Source organism: Thunnus maccoyii, chromosome 13 (genome assembly GCF_910596095.1).
Source record: "Thunnus maccoyii chromosome 13, fThuMac1.1, whole genome shotgun sequence".
Taxonomy (NCBI): Eukaryota; Metazoa; Chordata; class Actinopteri; order Scombriformes; family Scombridae; genus Thunnus; species Thunnus maccoyii.
Genome location: NC_056545.1, coordinates 8716798 through 8737697, shown reverse-complemented (window position 1 = coordinate 8737697; position 20900 = coordinate 8716798). Strand labels below are relative to the sequence as shown.

Sequence of the window (20900 nt, the reverse complement as noted above, 5' to 3'; positions counted from 1 at the left end):
AAACATTTGTTTCCTTCAAAATGTTTCAGGGACTGTGTGAAAATTACCTCAGGAAAGCATGATTTACTAGTCTTTTATACCTCCTTCTATATTAAATATTTTATTTCAGCCTTCTTTTGCAATAAATAGTTACATCAAAACTACAACTTTCACATGCACCATGGTTTGTTAAGGGTTTGCCACACATTACAAGTTCCATTGAGATATTAAGCTTTAAATTGGGGCGGTGAGGAGGATGTTTGTGCTGTTTTATTCTGATAAATAATAAAAGATAATTCTGAAAAACACCTTTAAATTGGGCTACACAATAACACAAGAACATAAATAACCCTTTTACAAAGTGAAACGTAAGGTTCAAACTCACCTAAAAGGCAAATAATTTTCATACAGTCCATTAAAAGTTTCAAAATAAAACATGAATCAGTTCAGCGTTTCTGCAATGTTCACAAAGTCTTTTAAAGACTTTGTGATTTTTAATCCCTTTGTCATGATCACACAGGCCATAAGTATGAAAGTGTAGAGAACCAGTAGAGACAACAGAATTATTTAATCAACCATAAATAAAGCTGCAGCTGTTTATCATGTGTAGATAACCAAATAAGTCTCAACACAGCATATATTCACGTATGAGTCATTTTTAGGCAAATGAGTATTAAAATAAGCTGTAACTTAAGTCATCTCATCATGACATCTGCCCTCAGGTACAAAACTAAACAGTGTCGTAAATCATTTCTATTCTTAATTAAATTAAAAGAAATTAACAAAGCATAAAGAAACACGTTTCCACTGTCCAAACCGACCCGTGACCCCTGCAGTAGAGGGGTAAAGTTAATGCGGTGAACAAAATATTAATTATATTAAATATAACACACACTAGTACAAAACCACCACCCACTACGACCTCAATAACAAACGTTAAGTCAACAAAAACTGAAAATGTGCAAGCTTTAGCCAGCAAATGTTTTCTTTTTTACCTGTTAAAACGTCTAAAATTACTGAAGCTGGAGGTGAAATCCTGTAACTGATAGAAGTGGTATTTTAATATTACTTTTCTATAAAGTTGGGGGACTTTTGAGAGACAAATTAAAAATAACGAGCAGTCAAAGTTGAAGCAACAGACGCTGAAATATTCAGACTTTAAACCCCAGAAAGAAAAAAAAACCCCACTGCATCCTACATTTCCCATAATGCATCTGGAACTTGGAGCGTCTCTTTAATTTTTTCAGGTTTAATGCCGGTAAAGCTGCAACAATTAGTCAATTATTATTTTTATTTGATCGACAGAATCGAATAAGCAAAAATGCCAAATATGTATTTGTTGCAGTTTCTCAAATGTCAAACATGACAGTAAACTGAATATCTTTGGATTTTGGACTATTGATCAGACAATGTTGTCATTGTTGTGATTTGGCCACAGTATCAGGAGCCTGGAAGTACCTCCGTCACTTCAGTGGAAAACAAATAAAAGCAGAACCTGCCGGCCGGCTTCATGTTACGTCACGTCTACGTTAACTTCCTGCAGAGCAGAAGTGGCATCAGACATGAATCATGACCTGTTAGAACATGTTTCTAACCTGATTTACCATAGCTAAAATTCTCAAATGCATGATGCAACAGTCTAATGAGCAGGTGGAATATATGCTTTACTAAAGGGACAATCCACAGACTTCAATCAAAGGCCGCCGGGTGCCGGGACGATGCAGGACTGTGAACCCTCCAACAGAAAATTACAGTGAATGACGCTGAAACATTTAATAATCAAATATCAGCACACACACGGCTGCCGGTGTGAACACCCACTCACTGATCATATTTGCATAAAGCTGCAGTCTCATCTGCAGGAACTTGTTTTTTAGTTTTACCCCCAGACTCTTGATCAGGTTTCCTCTTGAAATTCAGCCACTTTCTTTAAATCTCTACTAAAAACATTTCTGTATGAATTGTTTTTTATGCGCCACATCTTTTACTTCTACTCTGTACTGTACCAATCATTTTACCACTATTTCATTTTGTTTTTGTGAAGCACACTGTAACACTGATTTAAAAAGTGCTACATCTATTTCCATTTATTTAGGAGTTTAAAACAACTTTATTAATCCTACTAGGGACAATTTGTTTGGAGCAGATCATTGTACACACAACACAATAACATACAGACAAATAAACACTGTATTAAAATATACAGCACACAAAAAGGATAAAAATGGAGCATTTAGTAGTTGAATTTCAGAAGAAATGAAGGATTTAGAATAGTGGTTAGTTTCACAAGCAGGTTGCCATCAAAACATAAGAATAAAAGTCCAAATAACTGAACCTCGTTAAAGGACAAGTTTTTCAAGTGTGTTAAACAGCAGTCAGGTGTCCATATGAACAGTGAAAGAGGTTTTCCTCGCTGTAATCATTCCTCCTGTTCATACTGGATGTTAAAAGATCCTTCAAATGTGCTTTTTAATGGAAGTGATGGAGGCCAAAATCCACAGTTTGTCCACACAGTCATTTAAAAGTAGATGTGAAGCTTATATGAGGCTTCAGCAGACTGTGTTAGTCATATCAAGTGGATATCTGACACATTTACAGTCTCTTTAGCATCAAATTCCCTCTTTGTGTTTCCCTGTTGAGCTGCGGTGGAAGTATAGTAATAAAAAGTTTTGTGTTTTTGCATTTAAGTGGAGCAAAGGAGGAAGTCATGTGACATTGTTGTAGAGACGCAAATTCTCTCCTCGCAAAGAGTCGGACTATTGTGTCAATATTTTGTTTCATGTTATTTGATTATGAAACCAGCCCTGTTAGCACAATGTAGCTCAAGTATTTGGCGTTGGACGTGTTTCCAGAGACCAAACCCAAACAGAGAAGGTGGCGCCGACTATTAAACCAGCTCCAGTGCAAACCAACAGGTGATGTCACACCTCACTACCGTCTAGATGAACTGTTCATTCGATGTGTCGCTCTAGAGCAGTGGTTCTCAACCTTATTTGGGTACTGGACCCCTTGCAGTCCTGAGACCAGTGGACCAGAGTCTGTTTGACTGGTGTCTGAAACAGTTGTCTGATATATGACCATTAATACTTTAATAGAAGAAGAATTAGAAATAAAGGCCTGTTACCCTCTGCAGCTGAGGTAAATAAAGGACACTATTTGAGGAAATGCAGTATGTCTGTAAAGATCATAGGATCTTTTTAAAATATATATTTTATTATTTCACGGACCCCTTGCAATTACACCACGGACCACTAGGAGTCTGCGGACCCCCCATTGAGAAACGACACTCTACAGAACAAGCGACATACTTTCTCATTTAATTTGGAGGACTCGTTGATCCGTCGTTTGAGGTTGTTTGAGTTCATCTGTCCAGCTGTGCTGCAGCACATAATAAAACCAACACCAAGGAAATGCTGATTTGCATCTGTGACTCGTGGATGCAAAGCGACTCAGGAAGTTTCACGCACAAACAAATGTGATTCAGGAAGGACCAGACAGACGGGTCAGTGAGGTCGCTGAGAGAGGAGAAAGAAAAGGTCAAATCAAGCTGTTTTTATCTGTATAAAACAACATCACCTGCAAAATCTCCAAGAGCTTCACACGCCAACAACGGCGATGATTCGAGATAAGCACAAACTCTAAAAAGACGACAAAAACTCATCAGAACAAGAATGCGATTATAATCGAACAAATCCCTGTAGTTAACTAACTTATCTCACTTAGTGTGACCAAAAGCTTTTACATATGAAGTGCTTGATTTACAAGCTTTAATCAGCAAACGGTTTCTTATTTAACATGATAAAACTTTTAAAAGTACTAAAACAGCAGACGGCAGGTGAGATCCTCTAACTGATAAAAGTGGTATTTTAATATTACATTTCTATAAAGCAGATGCCGACTTTTATTATCTAGTACGGGTCAAGCTCCAAAAAAGCTGCATCCCACATTTCCCATAATGTAACCTGGAACCTTGAGTGTCTCTAATGGTTTCAGGTTTAATAATTATAACCTGAAACCAGTAATATAATTACTCGTTTAGTCGATGGACGGAAAATTAATCGGCAACTATTTTGACAATCAAATGATCGTTTTAGTAATTTTTTTAAGGAAAAATGCCAAATATTTGCTGGTTTCAGCTTTTCAAATGTGAAGATTTTAAGCTTTTTTGTGTCATACATGATTTTGGATTTTGGACCGTTGGACTCAGACAAAAAGAGACATTTAAAAACGTCACTTGTGGCTCTAAACCGGCTTCCACCCACGAAAATGACATTATTATAAAAAACATAAAAACTGTAGGTTATTTACTGCACATGAACCCTTGTTTTCATACTGAATAGACATTTATTTGTGTCGTTTACAACATTTACACTTCATGACGCCTGTATTTTCAATATAAAGCACCGCTTACAGACAGTCACATATGCAAACTTACTTTAAAATGTATTCAGCGTCATCTTCCCCGCCACAGACAGCTGATGTTTAAGACGCTCTTAAAGGACGGGTTCACAATTTTTCAAGTGTGTCTTAAAACAACAGTCAGGCGTCCATATGAACAGTGTTTCCCTGTTGAGCTGCGGTGGAAGTATAGTAACAAAAAGAGGGACTTTGGCACTAAAAAGACGGTAACGTTGAAAGATATCTACGTGATTTGACTCATTTGGAGGATAAACTTTTAAATACATTTTTGCACAGATGGAGGACTGTGGATTGTAAGTGCATTATGAAGGGATCTTCTAATGGTCAGTATGAACAGGAGGAACGATTACAGCAAGAAAAACATGTTTCAATGTTCATTTGGGCTTCAGTGAACCTCCTCGTGGAACCGTCCTTTCTGGAAAACGGGTGTAGAAATTTAAGAGCGCTGTAGAAAGGCTCTCAGGAAACACATTTAACTCGTAAGATCGAATAAATAACACCTGAAATTCACTTATAATATCAACTGATGTTAGTTTTGTCCAGTGAAGACAGTGCTGTTTATTACAGACTCTACTACTGTCGAACTGCAGCTAGTCGACAATACGTAACACAGTTTGAAGTTGAGGGTCGCCAGATCATCAGTCAGATATCAGAATGACCCACTTGTTGCAGAAAACACACAAACCTGGCAACTCTGCAGAGATCTTACCGTTAACATTATGCGGAGTTAAAATTACAAGATCATTTGAACGTCTTCACATCGTCCATACCCAAATCATGTGAAACAATCAATCGAGAAAATAACAATCAGATGACTCAATAATCCTTCAATGTCACTGCTGAGTGTTTGCTGGGTCATTTATAACACGGTGACTGATAGTAACTGATGCTTTGTTCTGTCATATTCTGTTCTGTTTTATCCTACTTTTGATTCTTTCTGCTCTACTTCTCTCTCCTCTTGTTTTCGCTCTGCCACGCTGCGACGTCCTCTTTTGTTCTCCTCTCCTCCTCTACTCTAATGATCTCTTTTCTCTGTCCGCTCTGCTGTAACACACTTCCTGCTCCAAAGTGAACAGAGCAGAAGGACGTGAACTAAAGCAGAGCCGAGGGTAAAATGAACAATGAAGAAACCTCAGAAGGAAAAAAAAAAAAAAAAAAAAAGAGGGGAGACGGAAGACAGCTGAAAAGGGAGGAAGGATTCAAGAGTAACGTGACTCTAATTAACTTTTCTGATTAAAAGGCTACACTGCCTGTTTACATGAATTCCAAAATCACTATTCTGCTCTCCAAAAAATGCCGAAAATTAACTTCATTATAGTTCATGAAGATACTTGGTCGATCCCACACTGGCTGCTCATGCGCAAAATCTAACATTCCCCATTTCTAGGAAGGTTTCATTATGAGGTTTTGGATGAGTGGAGCTTCTCAATAGATCACTGGAGATATGATATACATGAAAGGAACATGCTGTACATCATCAAACAGAGAACCTACACAGTCCTCTGTCAGGCCTCATGATGCCACAGGTTTGGAACCGAATCAAGGACTTCAAGGGAAGTGGACAGAAGTAAGCAACTTTACAAAAGGACTCAACCATTTATTAAAGGCTTTGTCAAGAAATATGTCATGCTGATTTAATTAGGGTTGCCACTAATGATTAATTTTGGATATGGATATTATGGATACATTTGTAGATTATTTTCTCAATTAATGAATTAATCGCTTGGTCTTATAAAATGTCAGATAAAAGTGAAAAATGCCTGTTGTAATTAGGTGACATCTTCAGTTTACAATTATGTAAAACAGAGAAAAGCAGCAAATCTTTGCATTTGAGAAGCAAGAATTTAAAAATCGAAGATTAAAAATTGCTAAAATCGACAAGCCTCTGCTCTGCTCTTAAAGAAACAGTTTGATAATTATTTGCTTTCTTGCTGAGAGTTAGATGAGAAGGTCAATGCCACTGTCTTATCTGTGTGTTTAATATGAAGCTACAGACAGTTAGCTTAGCTTAGCATAAAGACTGGAAACGAGAAAACAGATAGCCTGGACCTGTCCACAAAGTAACGAAATCCACCTACCAACATCTAAAAAGTAAAAAACTAGTTTATCACATTATATCTCAGCGGTTAATCTGCAAAAACCAAAGTATAAAAAAAACATGTTGATGCGTTACAGGTGTTTGGTCAAGCTAGTCGCTAACTAGCTTTCACACTTGTCCAATGATCTAGAGGTGGCGGTAATGCACCAAGAAATGCAGCAATTTCTATGTGATAGTAGTGTGAAAAGTTAGTAAGTTAGTAAGCTAAGCTAACTGTCTGAAGCTACAGGTTTCAGACACTTAGCTTAGCTTAGCATAAAGACTGGAAACAGGGGAAAACAGCTAGCCTGGATCTGTCCACAAAGTAACGAAATCCACCTGCAAACATCTAAAAAGTAAAACTAATTTAACACATTATATCTCAGTGAATAATCTGCAAAAAACAAAGTATAAAAAAAAACGTGTTGATGCTTCACAGGAGTTTTGTCAAGCTAGTCGCTAACTAGTTTTCACACTAGTCCAATGATCTAGAGGTCTGAAGCTACAGCCATCAGACAGTTAGCTTAGCTTAGCATAAAGGCTGGAACAGGGGAAAAAAGCTGGCCTGGATCTGTCCACAAAGTAATGAAATCCAACTGCCAACACCTAAAAAGTAAAAATAGTTTATCACATTATATCTCAGTGGTTTATCTGCACAAAACAAAGTACAAAAAAACATGTTGATGCATTAAGTTTGGTCAAGCTAGTCGCTAACTAGCTTTCACACACCAGTGATCTAGAGGTGGCGGTAATGCACCAAGAAATGCAGCAATTTGAGAAGTTGAGAAGTTTTGATCACTGCATGACTGTATTGTAGAGATACTGTATGTAAAGAACAATGAAGAAAAAACAGCAAGAATGCATTGTTGTGCAAGACAGATATGTTGCATGTGTGATGTAGTACAGCAGATGTCAGTAGAGGAGACAGAAGAGAAGAAAATAAAATAAAAGAGAAGAGAATCAGAGAGAAGAGAGATCAACATGTTTCTGACAAACCAGGAAGTTGACAGTTTCCTGAATGTCTTTCTCAAGACTGCCTCCCACTCACGTCTTTCTTCTGGTTTCATAAAAACTCTTAACAGTCAAAAGATTTTCAGACCTCAATAATTAAAGAGCTCTTCCTATTGTATACCTTATCGATATATATGTCTTCCTTTTTCACTCTCACACTTTCTCCTCCTCACATTTTACTTTCCTTTTCATCACATTTATCAGTGTTTCTTTCTCCTCTGCCAGCTTTTAAAATCATATGTGGTTTTGTGCAGCTACATGGTGAACTTCCTGCTTCTGAGAGTCACACAGTGAGACAGCATGTTTGACTGCACTCATTCAAATCAAAGCTTATTTGCATCACACCTTTCAGGAAAGAAGCAGCTCCGTTGTGATGGTTTCCTGAAGCAATAAAAAAAGGTCTGCTGTTGATCATGTTAGCGCCAACCTAGTTTTACATGCAGAATATTTTAGCATCAGTCCCAGTCCAGGAGTACAAATCAGGAACTTAATCAGGATGGAAAAATACCTTCACACTCTTTATTTGTGTTTTTGCCACATCAGAAGAGCCGTGAAAATGAGGAAAACAAGGCAACTGGGAAGGGAACCAGTATCGGCTATGTTTTTATGGTTATTTTTGCCTCATATGCAACTGCATTAATCAAATAACATTAAGTTTTGTGTCTCTTGCTTGATCTTTTCCTCATCACTCTCATTTTCTCTTTTTTTTAGACTGTTAGCTAAATAAGTTAGCTACATAACTTTGTTTGAATGATAATTACATTACAAGAAGTTCCCATCCCCAGCCCTGACAACGAAGCTAGTGACAACCAGTCCATGCTGACAGTCTGAATGATGTTGTAGATATGTGGTAGCAGTCTGGAGAAGATCCAGCATGTGAGACAACTTCATAAGATGCCCCACAAGGTCAGCAAATTCCTGTTTTCCCAGTCTTTTATTTTATAATAACGATTTAATCTACCTGTGTTTTGAAGGAAGTGTATTTGCTGTCTGGATTATGTTTAATCATAAAAAAGATTCCAATTAAGAAAGTGCTATGTTCTTGTAGTCGTACTAGCAGCTGTGTGAGGCTCTATTAAGGCACAGAAGTGCTTTGAGATAAATGCTAGAATGCTAATGTTTAGAAGGTATAATGTTTACGATGGTTACCATCTTAGTTTAGCGTGTTAGCACCATAGACTGTAAAAAATATGGATGTAGCCACCGTGACATCACCCACTGGTTTTTGAAGAGCACTCTTTAAGTTCAAAGTGGGCAGCTCTGGCTGTCGCCATCTTGGCAGTGCCTGGCTCCACCTAACTCCTGGCTAATCCAAAATGGGCAAAGAGGTGGAGCTGAGGTGGACTGAATGAAACCTGGTTGCTGCAACAACCAGTTGTTGAGATGTTTCATTCTGGACCAAAGCGATGGACCAATAGACCGACCGACATTACATCCCTGGAGCTGTATTGCTGGCATGACTCAAAATGTAGTTGACTAGAGGTATGAAGTGAGTAACGTACAATATGAAGACTCTAAATACCTCAAAATCATTGACTGCGTTCCATTCAGTTGTTTCTATCTCTCTCCTGCCCCTGTTCTTTCTCCAAGTGCCGGCTTCCACCCGTGGATGTCTGTATAACAACGTATTGGTGGATTTAAATCTAAAGGAACCTGTGTATGAGCTGTTGGTACCCTTTTAAATAAAACTTGGGGTACCCTGTGCACTTTCACTCACATAGGTAACTTTTGTTAGATACACTGGGTTTATTGGTTGGTGCCCCAACTGTAATGGTTTTTGTTGAAGTCACTCTGATAAGCAAGTTAGGTCTTTTAATTGGGTTTTTATTTCCAGAGGTGGTGATAATGTATTTTACTTTGACACAACCACTTTCTCCTGTCCTCTGCCATGTTTTGAGAACGTTTGTGGACTTGTAAATATTGTAAATAGTTAAAATGAATTGTGCTTTCTTCCATTCCTCTACTTTGACTCTTTAAATTTCGATTGTCGTGTTACTGTCCCCACTTCCCCTAGTCCACCAAAGGGATGTAATACCATACTTAAGTACAATATTGAGTAATTCATGTAGTTACTTTCCACTTTTGCTTTTTAGGTAGTAACAAGACTACAGACGACAGCCATGCCAGCAGCTCTGTGAGGCTGTACTGGAGCTCACATCAGTGTGCTAACTCATATAGATGATCAGCAGGTGTAATGTTCACTATGTTCACCGTCTTAGTTTAGCGTGTTAAATGTCATGAGTTTAGCAAAACAGTTCTTTTGTTACTGGGAAATTTCCTGCAGTGTAAAAGGGGGAAATCGGCTCATAATTCATGTCCTTAAACCTTATTTCCCGCAACTAATTGGTGTAAAAAACCATAACAAACATACACTATATATAACTCCATCCTCGGGGCTCCATCCTTCCTCCTGAGTTTGATTTAACAGTCCTGCTGTCGCCACTCTGTGCTTCAAGGCGGTATGCATGTTATCATGGGTGGTTAAATGGATGCCTTTATAACAATGCAGCCTGTGTGTTTACTCTGCCCGGCCTGTGTGCCATGTATGGATGTATACGACAAACAAGTTGTGTACAGTGACCGTGCCTCCATACACAAACACACAGCCAATGGATGGGAACTCTGCCAAACATCTTGATAGAGGTAATATTTCACATCACATTGACATCACATGTTGCTATAGTTAACATTCAGGAAAGGTCAAACCACTCAATCAGTTTACAACAGAACAAACACACTCAATCACTGATGGGTTATAAGGTCTGGCTCACAGTTCATCCCAAAGGTGCTGGATGGGGGTCGAGGTCAAGGTCTTCCAACACCAAACTGGGAAAACCATTTCTTTTATTAATGTAAAAATAATGATTTATGTTTTGGCATGAAAAACAACATAATGGTTTCAGTTGAAACTTACGCAAAACCCCATTCACAGTAAACAACTTAACATGAGGTTAGAGTTGAACACAATAGAGACCAATTTGTGAAGAGCTGAAGGAAAACCTACACCTGCTTATATGGGGCCATTTTTCTTTGCTCATACGGCAAAATCTATCTCTCTTCTTGTACGTCTAAATGCCTTAATTTTTATTTTACATAAGACATAAGACAGTACAGCAGCACTATTACTGGTCTGTAACGTCTGGTTGTGTTGATGATGACACCTAAGCAGAGAAAATTAGGTTCCACCTGCTCTTTAACCCATAAACCTAGTAAAATATAACACAAAGTGCAGTAGTGCTGCAGCATATGTCTCCTCATTGGGGGAAAGGGGCCCAACCATGAAAAACAAGCCCACAAAAGTTTTTTTTTGTGCATGTAGTGAAACTTTTTTCTACATGAAAAGATCAGAATTAGTTCAAGTCAAATTCTAAAACTTTTCTACAGAAAAATTGTCCAATTTAGCTCACATTGAGATATTACTTTAGTATACTTGACAATACTCAGTAATTTTCTGATCTAATCATGACATTTGCTACAGTACGTAGTTGTAGGTTACAATGACAAACTACTAGTACTCTATTAGCACTGATATAAGATGACCTGTGTTGACCTGCACCTGTTATTGAAGATAAAACACACTTTCACACTTGAATACTATTAACCCAACAAGAAGAAGAGAGACCTCATCTTTGAAGCCTTTTCTCTCAGAAATGTAGAGTACTTCAATTTAAGAACATAAATCCCACATTTGTCTGTTACATTGGTCACACACTCACACTCAGGCTGTTGGAAAATGATTTTCTTCAGCAGTTACCATTTTTAGATTGTCTAAAGATTGTTGTCAGAAGATGCTCTGGATTTATTTTCCATCATCATGAATTCATTTACTCTGCGGCAGAAAAACATGTTACACAAGCCTTCAGAAACTCCTGCAGGTTAAACTGAGCTTACAAAACACTTTTTTATGGCCAACTGATTCTAAAATAAACGTATATATAAACCTATAAACTTGAAGTAACTTGCTAGCATGGCAACATTAAGGCTACAAACAACACATAATGCAATACCAGCGCTCTTTCCATTCAAAAAGAATATCTAATGTTGTGAAAATTCAATTGTCTAGTCCTCAAATATAAGACCACCTCCACTTTTTCAAATGTAACATCTTATATTTTGGCCAATACGGTAAGCTCAAACTAGCTCAAACATTCTTGCAATCTGACGATGTTGACAGCTCTGCACCTTCACTGCTTCACACACTTGAATCTGAGGCCCAGATCCAATGATTTTGAGGTGATAAACCAAAAATTATTGTCCAAAAATTATCAAAGAACATGAATAATGTCTGGATAAGATGAAACTATCTTTACCCCAAGTGTAAATACAAGAGACGCTGGTATTCCGAGAAACCAGACGACAACCACAAGTTAATTTTGTAGTTTAACAAACACACAAGATTAACACTGATTAGCTACAGCACTCATTTTTTCCATTGGTCCTAACCTTATGCAGCTCACAACATTACCGTAAAACCGCGCTCTTTCAACAATAGATGTTTAATATAAACATGACTCATTTAGAAACACTCACAGGTTATACTGGTTGTTAGTTCTGCTACTGCTTTCATTGTTTTACACTTTAAAAAAATGTTGAGTTGACACCAGTTGACACGTTTGGTTGAAAGGAAACAATTGATAGTAACTAACAATGAGCAAAATAAGAGTTGTGTGTAGTTCACAAGTTCAGCAGAGCAAACAGAACTATCTCTTTGTTCAAAAATCAGAAATCACCCTACATTAGGGACCGTTGAATACCAAATTGGCCTCAGTTCTTGGTACTGATGTTATCTCTAGAAAGACAAGACTTAGTTGATTTATCTTAAAAAATCCATTCAGGCCCCTGCAGCGACACTCAATCACATCATTTATATAAACTCAGGCTTAACGTCTCTCTAGGAAAGTACCAAACTGATCTGCAGGATCGGAAGCAAAGCAACAGAGTCTCTGGTCATGATCCCTCACTGGATTCCCACCAACCAACACTGCAAGTTTCCTGTGCTTTGTTTTCTTTTGCGCTGCTGTACATGCTCTGCAGCATCTTATTCACTTCCTGTCTGTGGCGAGATGAATCAAAGGAGATATCTACACTGCAGTCTCGGAGGTAGAAACTGACCATTCTTGGCCCGGCTCCAGCTGTTGAGCCACACAAACCCATAAAACAACACTGCAAGAAGAAGAAAATATCATGTCTGATGATATGTCATGTGCACCCACACTGTAAAACTTAAGATTCTTTGGCATAAATAACAATTACAAGTTGTTGGGAACATAAATGATCAGCATTTAAAGTAAAATCAAGTTAGTCTCTTGTTCTACAAAGGTAAGTTTTGGTAAGTTAGAAGCTAAACTGTGATTCTTTACGAGGTGAGAATGTTCTGTTAACTTGTGTTTACATGTTTATTTCAGAATCTCTTGCACAATAAATTCTTTATATTAAATACACTTTTATTATTAAAGTAAGTGTAATTACATATGTTTGTTAGTTTAAAGTGCCTTGTTATCACTGTCAGAACTTGTAATCATTAGTTCAGGCTAGAAATGAAATAATAAGTTGATTAAATGTCTAATGAAATGTTTATCAAATGAAGTTATTTAGAAACTTTGATAACTTATTAGCATTTAATTCCAATCATGCATTGAGGTTCATATTCTCCAGAAAGTCTTCTTTATAAATGTGTCTCTGATCAAAATTAAAAACGATGGAAACTAAGGCTGCGACTAACGATTATTATTACAATTGTGAAAAATGTCTGTTTTAATTTTGTAGACACCATGGTGACATATTCAAATGTCTTGTTTTGTCTGATCAAGAATCCAGATATTCAGTTTCATGTATGACACAGAACCTGAAAGCTGAAACCAAAAAATGACTAAAAAATAGTTGCAGCTCTATTGGAAACCATTAAGAGGACTGGTACTGTTTGAGCTTCAGCCAGTCCCAGTAATGCAGTAATCCTGTTGAGGAACATTGATTGTGACTTCTAGCAGTAAAACAAAAGCTGAATAAGTAATAATAATTACAAACTGGAGCTCAAGAGCGATCACACTTGAGATAATAAATGATCAAATCAAATAACAAAACGACTGGAAACATTTTTCCAGGTAAGTGCAGGACACAGATTTCAGCTACTTTAAAATAAATGAACACAAGTAAAAAATTCTACATCGGAAGTCTGTTGGATTGAAATTTCAAGGCTTCTTTTCCTGTTTTTGCAGTGCAGTTTCAGAAACAGCACGTAACTCCTTCAAGACAATAGAAACGACCCAACGGCTGAATGAAAGCAGTGATACAGGCTTTTTTTAAATCTCACTTTTATGTAAGGGTCCAATACCCTGCAGGGAAAGAGCAACCACTGCATTGTACCGTCTATATATCTGAAATGATACAGCTTCTGTACAGACTGTAAAATGGTGGCTGCAAATATTTTGCATCAATATTTTCTCACATTCACACTGCTACTGTTCACAATGCTCTGAAACATATTATTCACTTCCTGACTGTGGTGAGATGACTCAGTGATGGCACACACGCTGTAACCTTATCGGTGTCATTTTAAAGGTCAATTTTTTTTTCTAGAGGAATACAATACCTTCTTGAAGAGTTTTGCTATTTTAAAAATTACGTTTAGTTTACTTGCTTAGTTTTGCTCAATTCCTGGATGCCTATGGGATCATGATTATGTTATTTGATCCCATAGACACTCAACAATTGGGCCAAGATAGCCTATATAAAGCTAGAGCCAACAGGCAGTTAGCTTAGCTTAGTATGAAGACTGGAAGCTCCATCCAAAGTGCAAAAATATAACAATTTGTAGTTTCAGAGACAATTTTGCATTCAAAATCAAATCTTAAGATATCATTTGAGAGACCCAGTCAACATTTTTTTTATTATTTATCATTGCTTTGTTTATTAGGATCTCATTTTCATTAAAAGGTACCTTTAAATGAGGAGTTTTTGACGACTACTATGCTATGGGCGCTAGTTTCTAATTTCTATGTCTCAAGAAATGTAGCTAACTTACCCTCAAACCACATTGTCAATAACATTTTTTGAATCCCTCCTTTGAAATTTAGTTTTATCAGTTCGGATTGAGCTCTTCAGAGACACCACAGACTTGATTTTTATCCATAGCTACAATAAATGGTTTCCTTTTACATCTCACCCCTGCACTTTCGCTCTCGTTATCTCCTCTCGTCTCTATCTGAAATCTTCAGTCTGGTCTGGTATCGCAATTTCTGAGCTCTGCCTCCGTCCTGTCACCTGTTGAAATGAAAGTAACCAGTACTGCTGTTTGAAACAGCAAAAACACCGGTCTGCTTCCTCTTTCTGCACCGGCCACAGTTTCCTCTGTTTTACCACTTGAGCAAGATTTTTTTTTTTTTTTCTAGCCTGCAAGCGTTCAGTGTTCTCATGCATTTGACTTGTCTGAACTCAATAATTGATCCGCTTGGTATGAAAGGAGTAAAGACACGCTGGGGAAGGGAGAGGGGTGTCAAGTTAGGGCAGATTGTCACAGCTTGCTGTTGAAGACGTGAAACTGAGCCTGTGTACGCTCTCTTGACAAAGCAGCTGGGGGTTCTGAGGAATATCTTTGGGTGATGACTGAAAAGAAAAAGCGAAACAGAAAAATAATAAGCAGGTTACCATAACGTGCTCTATGGTAGGGATCAGCAGTTAGGTTCAACCATGCCCTGGTTTTTTTCAGCATTGCTTACTGTGGGGGGGGCAACATATTGGTGTGATGGAAACAAAGCCTAATATGTTTTTAATATGTTTATTTATTCTCATTCATTCAAGAATAAATTGATTTATAAAACAGTTTGTTGTTGGGTGTATCTGAGGGCAGATTAGTCATTACTGGCGTATGTTACTACTCATTTGACTCCACATAAACGTATCCTCCATGTTATACTGTGAGAATAGAAACGTAATTGATCATTTATCCACACACAATAAACAGTGGCCTGCTTCATTTACAGTTAAAGCAAAATACTGTTATTGACACAAGTCTGTTCTGGTCAGATCAGTCAAATCATGTCATGTACCTTTGTTATTCAAGTTTATAAGATGTTACAACGTCAAATCTATCGGGATTTACATGAGCCTTGTGTTTTGAACATTATCTTCTGTAGATTTATGAAGAGATTTGATGTAAACTATAAAAGGGAAAACTTCAGCTTGTGTTAAAGGGCCAAATATTTTTGTTGGAAGGCCAGATTTCTTGGCTAAACTTGGCTAAATGTTCAACATCAACAACTTGGCAGATATCTTAATTAAAAATAGTTTGGTTTTCCAAAGATTAAGAGACTTACTTTTTGTTTTGTTTCTAAAATTATGTAGTCTACTGCTGAGATCATGGTTATGATGTAATGTAAATTAATGGACATCTATTTTTGTACTCTATTACAGGCCATCACTGCTCCACAGAGGAAATGAAAAATCAACATTGATCATGAAATGTAATACAAGAATAAATACTGATATTACACCATTATTAGATAATGTTTCTGTATATCTGTGTAATCCAAAAATAGCCAACTAATGTAACTTTACCATTTAAGTAAACGATGTTTTGTTGTGTTTTGAACCTTAAGACCACCAACATCCACATCCACAGCTTGATTTATGATATTTACTACAGAGTTGCTCTTTACATTACAGATGCCAATCAACATAGTGTTTTCTGGGTGAAATAATGAGAACATTGAATAAGAGCTTTTGATGAGCTACAACACAGAGGAATATAACGAGCCACACTGTGTAGTACATTATGTAGCCATACATTGAAGTCTGGAGGCCTTGTTGGAACTAAAGAAGAGTCAGCTGCCGCCACTTATAATCCACCTTCAAATAAAATTCACATGTTATTGCTATAATATTGTACAGCTCAGTTTTTTATTAGTGGAGTTGAACTGGCCCCTAAGTAAACAGGGATAACACTCCAGCGATGATAATGTCATGAATAGATTAGTCAGCGAGTAGAAGAAAAATGCAAATAGAGAATCTGAAAATCTCATTCATCGACAACGTCAGAAACACTTTTTAATATTTTACCTCTGCTGTTATGTCCGAGCACTGCGTCACACTTTCATTGACTGTTAACACTATGAAAAGTTACATGAACATGTCATTGTGGATCATTTTCAGAAAAAAACTCCTTATTATCCAAATGATCAAGGTACAATGCATCCCAGAGTATGCAACATAAACCTTAAAGTCCAACTAAAACACATTTAATCATCCCTATTTGTAGTCAAACATAAAGTCAACATTTTTAAATACATTGTTGATAATTATGTATTATCAAAAGGAAGAAAAAAGGAAATATCAGTAACATTCCTTTTTGTTTGAGGGGCGTGTCGGTGTCTGTGTTTGATTGACAGCAGCTGGCAGGCTGTCAGTGTTACACCGTACGGATCGAGAATCAAAATAAACAAACTGCTGTAGCTACAAGTCATGGACACACAGTGTGTTGTTAGCAGTGGTGTTGAAGAGTAAGAACCAAAGCAGCATCTAACAAGTCCAAAGTGACATTTGCAGGTATGTTTACATGCTGTTTAATGTGCTGCAGCTGAGCAGCTAATTGGCTATCTAGCTGCTAACTGACATTAGCGCTGCACTTTTCTCCGGTGAATGTTTGTTTGGTGGCTCGTTCAACAAGCTAAACTGCAGGACGAGACGTGTGTTCATGTTCGTAAGTTAGATAAGAAGAAGACTTTATCAGTAAAAGCTAATGTGGGTTGTTGTTCAGAGTCTGTGGCTCTTGTGTTGTGTAGCAGGATGCGATCAGGCTCAGTGTGACCGTCTGCTCTGCCGATGATAGGCGACATGTTATCACTTTATGCAAGATTTGATTTGATGTAAGCGGATGATGGAACAGTATTTAATCGAAATAATGTAAAACTAGGGGGCACCATCATAAAATAAAAGAATTTAAAATATAAATTTCTCCCTTTTGGTATCTGATTTTTTCTAAAAGGACACACATGACAAGTGATTTTCAGAGCAGATATGTTGCTTTAGCAGATAAAAAATGTAATTTCATTTTGGTTCCCTCCCTGCAAAGCAGCCCGGTGGTCTAAAAATCTAACAAACCCCTGAAAAGGTAATGTCCAAATTTATAGCATGTTCAAAAATAGTCAATTTCTTTTCATTTAGACAAGCCACTACACAGAGTACTACACCACTGGTTTGGTATGGTAGTTAATGGGGATAATCCAAACCTCAAGCCTCATCTAAAAAACCTAAACCCATAAATTAAATCCGTGAATTTATCTGACCAAAAAATATTTGAGATGTTGTTTCCAGAGGTGCATTTTCAAACTCACAGCCAATAAGACGGCTGTCACAGGATTTAGAAATGTCCCATTATCCTGCTGTTTAACTAACTACACGGTGGCTGAAAGAGTGTTTAGATCAAACAATGACCATGGCACCATAGATACAACAGATTTTATCATTTCATTTTCAGACGAGCACAACACACAAAGACCACAGATCTCTAAATTCAAGCGAGATCAAAGCTACGCTGGGGAACTACACCGTTAATTTACCTGTGGTTTGTCGCAGGTCTTCACACAAACTGACGTGGGGGAACTGCAGCATCTGCTTCCATTTCTTACTCTTTCCTTTTCTGTTTCCACCGCCTCCTGTAAGACAAACAGGTTTGGTTTAAACTGGGCAGGAAGACAATATAGAGTCACGGAAGAGGAATCTGCTTTTAATCTGAGAAACCAAAGAAGGATGTTTTCTTCAGTGATCAAAAACTACAAAAAAGCAGTTGTGGTTTCATCACAACAGGGCTGACTCGGAGTAGACTTCCGTCTGTTGACCAATCTGTGAAGTCTTTACGTTCATTCAGGTTTTGTCTCATGACTTTGTTAATGTGTTGCTCCTGAGATGTTTCTGCCTGCAGTGACCCTGAACAGGAATAAGCATGAGAAAACGAGCCAGCAGGTTGGTTTCCATCCACCTGTTTTTATTCACATTTTCAAATTGCTAATGTAAGAAACATGAGTGGAAATATTGCAAAAAATGTTATGCTTTGCCATGGTGGAAAAGTTGATGTGACAAAGTTCAATGTAAACAGACTTAAATAAATGAATAAATGATGAAACGTACATGAAGCATGTGACTTAAACATACAGGCTCCAATACTGACAGGAGCACCAGCCGTGGATGCAAAGAGACATGATGGATCCATTTCACCAGCCTGCACAGCGGCTAGCAGCTAGTTAGCATAGCTAGCATAGTTAGCATGTGCTGTGTGTAGCCCATAGACTGTTAAAAAATAAACCGTGTCTTCAGTTTAACAGCACTGTGCTGGGCAGATGTGTTTACAGTGTTTGTGTGCTCTGAAAGACTTCACAGCACGAATATAAAGTCACACAGCGGACGAATTGTTAGCCTAGCATGCTAATCCTACAGTCTATCTGTAATAACAACGTAGGTGTTACTTCGTTATTAGGCCATCACCCAGTTGGTGTGAGGAATAATTGAGACCGAGCTAGTTTGGTACCTCAAGCCCAAGAGCTACTGTGACTAAATGCATTGAAAACACTTTGAGCTGAAGAAGGATGAGCTAAACGTCAAGCTAACCAGGGCAGACAAGCTAGCTCTGACCACCGACTGCTGGACAGCTCTCACAAACGAAAGCTACATCAACAACTTTTCTTAAAAATGAACCGGTTAGTTACTGGTTAATGGGTGTCGGTCTATCGAAAGCAAAATTAACCAGGCCAAGGATAGCCTGTATGTAGCCTGGGAGGCAAAACCCAGGGCATATGTGACAAATAAACAATTCTGTATTAGAGGTGTGAATGGTAAATTAATCCCTTAGTCAATTAAAATTAACTAAATAAACTATTCTGTTAATCGATTAATCGTTTAGGATTTTTTTCAAGCAAAAATGCAGATTATTTGATGTCTACAGGTTCTCAAATGTGATAGTTTGCTGCTTTTCTTGGTTTTATATTTTAGTAAACTGAATATTTTGGGGTTTTGGACTGTTAGTTAAACAAAAACAAGACATTTAATGATGTTATTGTGTGCTCTGGCATATTGTGATGGTCATTTCCTTTGTTCTCTGATGTTTTATAGACCAAATGATTAACTGGTTAATTGTAAAAATAAACAGCATTTCTTTTTATTATATGCTTATTTTCAATCATGAAAATGAGATTTTAGTGAGTAAATCAAACTGAGTAAGAAGAAAAGTAAGATAACATGAAGCTGAAACCATTTGTTAACATGTTGCTGGGCGTCCCTCAGGTCTCGCCCAGAGTTAGTATCAGCTCTAAAAGGTGCAAACATGGCGATGGTGTTGTGAACACAGCAGCAGCCTCGAGGCGTGTGTGTTCTGCCAAAGAGAAAGTCAATGCCACGCTTTGGGATTTGCTATTCAAATACTACATGGCTGCTGAAACTCAGGCATGCCTTAGTAAAAATGAATTATTGTCATAGACACGATGCAAACAAGATGTTTTGGTTAGGACCGGGAAACTGATGATAATATCAGCCACAGAATTAGCGATAAGCTGATTGATTACAGAGAAAACGAGATCCCTGATGTCCGCTCTGTGTATTAATGGGAATGAAAATCAAGACAAACAGCACAAGAATATGGCCTATCACTGAGGCAGGAAGACACTGAAACACAGATTCTCCACAAAATGATAAATATACGTAATTAGACTGAAAGCAGCCTCATTAGCTGAACTATTAAGCTTTTAGTCATGGAAGAGAAACATTACAGGGAGAGGAGAAGCTCTGTCAATGCTGATGTTTTGACCAGAATGAAAGAAATTTAACCAACAGTGTGTGACATGATAGATTATCTAAGACCCTGAAAAAGTTCAGCCTGACAGGAGATAACTGTACCGCCATAATACTTTCATAAAACAATGTCACACCAGCCGAATAAAAGAAAATGTTATGTGTTTTCCTGACAGTATGATTCTTGAACAGCAGCTAAACTGTACAAAGTCATTCTGAAGTGTTAATGTGAGTGGTAGTTTCCAGCTACTGTGTCACTACTCAAAACAGCTGTAATTTATATTTTAATAGTATTATATTTTAAAATTGTACAGCTTTATGGGGCTTTATAGAGAGCTTAAGTCATAGTAGTCGTAGTTTGATGTATAAAATGTCAGAAAATGCTGAAAAATGTCGATCACCGTTTGACAAGGTGCAACCTAAAATGTCTTGTTTTTTCCCCACAACCCAAAGATATTCAGTTTACTGTACTAAAGAATTAAAGAAACCAGAAAATATTCACATTTGAGGAGCTGGAAGCTGAAGTTTTCTTCAAAAGCAACTCAAAACCGTTAATTATCAAAATAGTTGGCGATTAATTTTCTGCCAATCAACTAATCGTAGACAACTAAGACAACTCGTCTCCACTAAAGCAGCTGCT

At 37.5% G+C, this 20900-nt stretch overlaps 1 protein-coding gene across 1 annotated transcript in view; it reads right to left on the bottom strand.

Annotated features, from left to right (window-relative positions):
- Positions 1 to 20900, bottom strand: part of grk6 (G protein-coupled receptor kinase 6) — a 75414-nt gene that overhangs the window by 39075 nt on the left and 15439 nt on the right. Inside the window, exon 2 of the mRNA XM_042430378.1 lies at positions 18040 to 18135. Coding sequence (XP_042286312.1) covers positions 18040 to 18135 — 96 coding nt within the window. The remainder of the gene's footprint in view (positions 1 to 18039; positions 18136 to 20900) is intronic.